A 6,103-nucleotide genomic window follows, 5' to 3' on the forward strand; every position below is an offset into this window, starting at 1 on the left:
CGAGAATTTTTCTTAAAATAATTATAGTACCTTTAGTAATATATATATATATATAATATTATACAAATATCAAATCATATAGTTAAAATGGAATGTCTTATATAAACCGGTTTTTTTTGTCCAAAGAAAAACAATTATACTTTGTTTCTTAACAGAAAACAATAATATATATCTTTAATTTAAAAATCAAATTTTAACTTCATAATTTTAAATGTTGAAGTGCATATATATATATATGATCGTAAATTTCTGAACATCTCACTAATAAATAATTTATAAGTACTTTCAAAAAATCTTGAAGTCTGTCTTGATTTTAACTCAACCTACTTAAGTTTTATTATATCAAAAAGATTGAATCTTAACACAAAAAAAAAAAAAAAAAAAAAAAAAAGTTTGTCTATTCCGAAATTTGACTTTTTCCTGGTATATTCCTAACAAGATCAAGTGAATCTCCTATTAATCCATTATTAATTTATTATCAAATCCAAATCTTGCACTTCATAAAACCTCTCCAATTTCACCATTCCCATAACCCCTCATTCTCTCTCCATTATGGCTTCCGACAGCCAGGTGACTCTATCCCCGCCCCATTCCCTTCTCCCCCTCCCAGTCCCACCGCACGCCTTCCAAAACGACGTCGCTCCGCCCGCCTTCTCCGTCGGGACCTTCCTCCGCCAGCGCAGCACCCACCTCTCCGCCGCCATCGTCAAGCGCGTCTCCTCGCTCCGCCAATCCCTCCAAGACGATCACCACAATCGCCAAGTCACCGAGTTCAACCTCTCCGGCGTCAAGGTCGTCGCCACGCCGAAGCCGGAGAAGGAACCGTCGCCAAAAGGACGCGTCACCTTCTTCTCGAGGTCCCACTGCAGAGACTGCACCGCGGTGCGGAGCTTCCTCAAGGAGAAGCGATTGCGCTTCGTCGAGATAAACGTCGACGTTTTCCGCGAGCGGGAGAGGGAGCTGCGAGAGAGGACGGGGACCGCCTCCGTACCGCAGATTTTCTTCAACGAGACCTTCATCGGAGGCCTCGTCGCGCTCAACTCGCTTAGGAACAGCGGCGAGTTCGACCGGAGGGCGGCGGAGATGCTCGCCGGGAAGCTCGCCGGCGACGACGCGCTGTTGCCGCCGGCGTACGGCTTCGATTGCCCCGAGGAGGATCGCGCCGACGAGTTGGTTGCGGCGGTTAGGGTTTTGCGGCAGAGGTTGCCGATTCAGGACCGGTTGAAGAGGATGAAGATGGTTAAGAATTGCTTCGAAGGGAACGAGTTGGTGGATGCGCTCGTTCACCACTTCGATTGCGCGCGTAACGAGGTACGCTTTCGTATTCGTACGCTTCTACGTCTTAGTTTTTCGTTACTGTATTGCCACCGTATATACCAGCATGTGTATTTGATTAATGGAGAAAACTTGCATACTGTTTTTTTTTTTTTTTTTTTTTATATTGATAGGATCGTAATATTATGATATTGGTAGCGTAAAAGGTGAATTAGTTTAAGATAATTGAAATTCGTGATGAGTGGGGGGTGTGAGATATTGTGGGTTCACTCATTAAAGAACGAGTGAGGGTTTTGATTATTATTATTATTATTATTATTATTATTATTATTATTATTTGCGTAGAGAACATTTTGGATTGGCAAAGAAACATAAGCTGTAATAATGGCACACATTGGGGTACGATCATAACAATGCTCGTGTCTTGGAAGGTTATGATTTGGTTTTTAAAATGATGAGGCCAAACCGTCCAAGTATAATTTTTTATTGAGATAGGAGGTTCAAAATGGCTCTGCAACAAAGTTGATATAATTATATTTTTAATTGATTTTGATTATTTTTATTCTGTTAAACTGTTCAAAATGATATTTAAAATAAATATTCTAAAAATTATTAGATTTGTATATATGTGCGATTTGTGACTGAAACCATACACTGGTAATATGGAACAACTATTAGATTAGCTGCTGTTTATTGGGGCCCTTGTAGGGTAATACAATAAGTGCTACGGGTGTAAGTTTCCACGAGCCTATACAGTTTGCAAAGTCAACCTAGTCGCACAACAAGGGTCCCATGCCCAAATGGGAAATTGTGTTGGCTGCCAAGTGCCAAATCAGATCTTATGGAACAGTCAAGCTTACATTTTCGTACGTAGTATTTTGAAATTTTCAATCCTAACTTTTTTCTTTTTTCTTTTTTCCGCAGCTACTTTGTGGTATGTCACGGGATGTTCTATCATAAAATATAATATTAACCAGTTTCATTTGTAAATGAAATAAAAGATTAATTATTAGTTTCTTACAAAGTCATGGTTGGCTCGTTCGGCACGGTATATTGGTGCTCAGCCACTTGGGTTGCGTCAGTAGCTAAAATTCTCATGGACTTTTTCCATTATAAATAAATAAATATTCAACGGCTTCTAATTCATTTGGGAGTGGTGCATCAAAACTAATGATAACCGAAGGTGGTAGTGGGAAAAATAGACAATCATATCGTGATTTATCCTACTCGATAGGCTCACTACGTGCGCACATTTAGCAAAATTCAACCACAAATGAGAGATATTGTGGCTGTTAATATTTTGTGGTTAAGGATTGGCAGGCCACAGTTGTTGATTAGTGTGAATTTCACTCTCTGAATATGCTATTTTATGTCCCACTTTCAAACAATTCTCCAAATTCTGTTTCTTTTGGCACCTCTGATGATCTACTTTGTTAGGAATGTTACTTATAAATTTTTGATTAAAATATATTAAAAAAGAATTATTAGAACATCTAATATTTGGAGTTACTTTGTATATAAATTATTAAGAGAAGAGCGGTGATTAATTGTATGTTTGTGGCCTAACTGGCGTTAATTTTTTTAATGAAGTGACTTCTGGAAAAAAAGAGTGGTCAATTGGTGTACATTCCTGTAGTCATTTAGAAATTATTTACCACCATAATAAATAAAGTTCCTTGTGAACGAATAGATACTTGTAAATGAGGAAGTTATATATCCAAGGGAATTTCTGATGCATTTGTGATGTATCAAGTAATTATATTTATTAGCAGCTCCTATTGAAGTGTGATAATATGATATTGTTTAAAAATAAGTAAAAAAAATTAAATAAAAAATGTTATTTAGAAAAAAAATCACTTCCATAAATCAAAAAATATTATTTATTATGTTTAATAAAATTAATATTTAATTATAATAATTTTATTAATTTTTAAATTGTCAAAAAGTGAAGTGTATAAGAATTTATAAAAAATATAATGTGAGTTGTTTAAGAATGATGTGACATAATAAATCTTATTTAAAGTAGAATAAGGACCACTATTAAAGATGCAGTTTAAAAGATGTGAGTTTTGTTTCTAATGAACAAAAAATATGTTATTATTCAAGAACTTAAGCTTATAGGGTGTTTACACGAGAAGGGTTTTTCAAATTTATCTATAAAATTTATGATCTTTCACTAAGATAGTGCATATTTACCAAGGTGTTTTAATGGGCATAGACAATAAGTGTCCAACTACTTTAAATTTGTGTTTTGATTGTATTCTCTATCTTTGTAGTGTTTTCCCAAATTTTATCCTTGTTTTATGTGTGATTTTTCCCCCAACACCTTGGAACTAAAATATTTTGTATTCCAAACTAATATTTAGGCTGTTGAAATCGGGAAAGAATTGTCCAGGAAGCACTTCATACATCATGTTTTCGGGTAAGAAAAGAGCTTTTGAGCCTAATATAACCCAACACATTTCAATATGAATCGCAATCTTTTGATAATTTTCTTGCCGCATTGGTAACTTTCTTCGGCAGGGAAAATGATTTTGAGGAGGGAAATCACTTATATCGTTTCCTTGAGCATGAACCCTTTATCCCCAGATGCTTTAATTTTCGCGGTAACACAAATGATAATGAGCCAAAGGCTGCAGCTGCAATATGCTTGAGGCTTACCAAGATTATGTCTGCCATTCTTGAGTCTTATGCCTCTGATGATAGGCAACATGTTGATTATGAGGCCATTAGTAAAAGCGAAGAATTTCGTAGGTATGCTAATACTTAATGTAATGTTCTGCGAATGTTTTGCGAGTATGTTCACCTATTAATCCATTATAGTTTGTGATTGAGTCGAGCCGACTGTGAAATCTTTAATGCCTATTTGGAGTGGTTCCATCTGTAGTTTTAGTTTTTTTTTTTCTTAATTAATATCTGATTATTGTCAAGAGTTATCTTACTGTTTCGCTTCTAACTGGCAGGTACGTAAATATGACTCAGGATTTGCAGCGAGTGAATCTTTTGGAACTATCAGAAAACGAGAAGCTTGCTTTCTTCTTAAATTTATATAATGCTATGGTCATCCATGCTGTTATTAGCGTAGGGTGTCCAGAAGGTGTAATTGATAGGAGATCCTTCTTCAGTGATTTCCAGTATTTGATTGGAGGGCATCCTTATTCTCTAAATATTATTAAAAATGGTATTCTTAGATGCAATCGGAGGTCACCATACTCCTTAGTAAAGCCCTTTAGCACAGGAGACAAGCGGTTAGAGGTAAATAACTTTTTTTCTTTTCAGTCATGCATTATGCTTATTGTGACATTTTAAAAACTTATATGTTTTATTTTTTTCAGAAAGTTTTTAGCACGAAATTGCAGTCTGAACCTTTCTGTATTACTTTTTCATTCATTTTTAATCCTAACATAAAATTTCTATCTCCTATGGTAACAATTACTGCTTATCATTTATAATTTATAAACTATGATTTGCTATGAAGATAGATTAACCTGTTCCTTACAAATTGCAGGTTGCTCTTGTCAAGTTTAATCCTTTATTTCATTTTGGACTTTGTAATGGTACAAAGTCCAGCCCAAAGGTTAGGTTCTTCTTACCACATAGAGTTGTAGATGAATTAAGAGGTGCTGCAAGAGAGTTCTTTGAGAACGATGGAATTGAAGTGGACCTGGAGAAGAGAACTGTTCATCTTACTAGGATTTTCAAGTGGTAAGCAGTTTGAACTTTTCTGAGTATTGGTTCTGACTTAGTTAAACTTCAAGCCCCCTTTTTATGATTCTGTTTTTCACTTTGGCAGGTTCAGTGGGGATTTTGGACAAGAGAAAGAAATATTGAAGTGGATAATTAATTACTTGGATCCAAATAATGCCGGTCTTGTGACACATCTCTTGGGAGATTATGGACCAGTTTATGTCTCTTACCAGAATTATGATTGGTCAATAAATTCTTGAGTAGTGGTAAACCATTTTGATTCAACCACTGAATATACGGTATGTTTATTGGACCTGTACCAGGTTTTGGCATCTTATCTTATTCCGACCAAATAGGAGAGAGAATTTGAGTGATATGATACCGAAGCAGATAATTATAGATGTTATATCACTTTTGCACACGTGCAGAAACTCTAGAGTCTAGATCATACATACAGTTTTAATTGAGATTTTTCATTCAGAAAGAAAAAGTTGTGGGTATTTATAGATACAAATTCTTAGGTAGGAGCAGATTCTATAGAGAATTGGCTTATGGTGACGCTGTAGACCGCTTCCGAGTTGTGGAATGTCGTCCTGGACTTGTTCTCCATCTGGTATTAAATTCATACAATTCTGGACCTCTGTCCCCGTAAATATCACTTAACTTTTATGGTGTCATGAAGGTTGTTTCGTTTTAGGGTTGTCATGAAACTTGTTTGTTGTTGTTGTTTTTTTTTTTTTCTTAATTAGAAGAGTTTGGACAGACATTAAGATTCTACAAGAGTATAGAGGTTATCCACCGACAAAGCTCTTACATGGATGGTGAGAATTGAATCTACATCCTTTTTAGAATGAGTCTGTTCCTTACTGTTTGGAGTTTGAATCAACCTTTATTAGCAATTATATTATAGCAAATTAAGCAAAATTTATTTCAATATATTACTTTCTTTGTATTGATGTGCATGTCATTCTCTATATTAGGAGGGGCTGCTTCGATGTAGTTTTGGCTTTGAGATTTTTGGTATAAAGTTTAATCGCTGTTGCAATTATTTTTTTTTTAATTTTTATAAATGCAATTGATTTTAAAATCTTTAAAATAATTAAGGTCTTCATATCGATAATAAGAATCGAATTCACATTTC

At 35.1% G+C, this 6,103-nt stretch overlaps 1 protein-coding gene across 1 annotated transcript; it reads left to right on the plus strand.

Annotated features, from left to right (window-relative positions):
• Window positions 1-486: 486 nt before the first annotated feature.
• LOC109799332 (glutaredoxin-like protein) lies at window positions 487-5,898 on the plus strand. Its single transcript, XM_020359897.3, has 6 exons — window positions 487-1,311; window positions 3,642-3,697; window positions 3,799-4,029; window positions 4,239-4,530; window positions 4,784-4,980; window positions 5,069-5,898. Exons 1-6 carry the CDS (start codon window positions 553-555, stop codon window positions 5,220-5,222), a joined length of 1,689 nt encoding a protein of 562 aa, XP_020215486.1. The 5' UTR covers window positions 487-552; the 3' UTR covers window positions 5,223-5,898.
• The last annotated feature ends 205 nt before the right edge of the window (window positions 5,899-6,103 follow it).

Source organism: Cajanus cajan, chromosome 3 (genome assembly GCF_000230855.2).
Source record: "Cajanus cajan strain Asha chromosome 3, NIPB_CcT2T_4, whole genome shotgun sequence".
Taxonomy (NCBI): domain Eukaryota; kingdom Viridiplantae; phylum Streptophyta; class Magnoliopsida; order Fabales; family Fabaceae; genus Cajanus; species Cajanus cajan.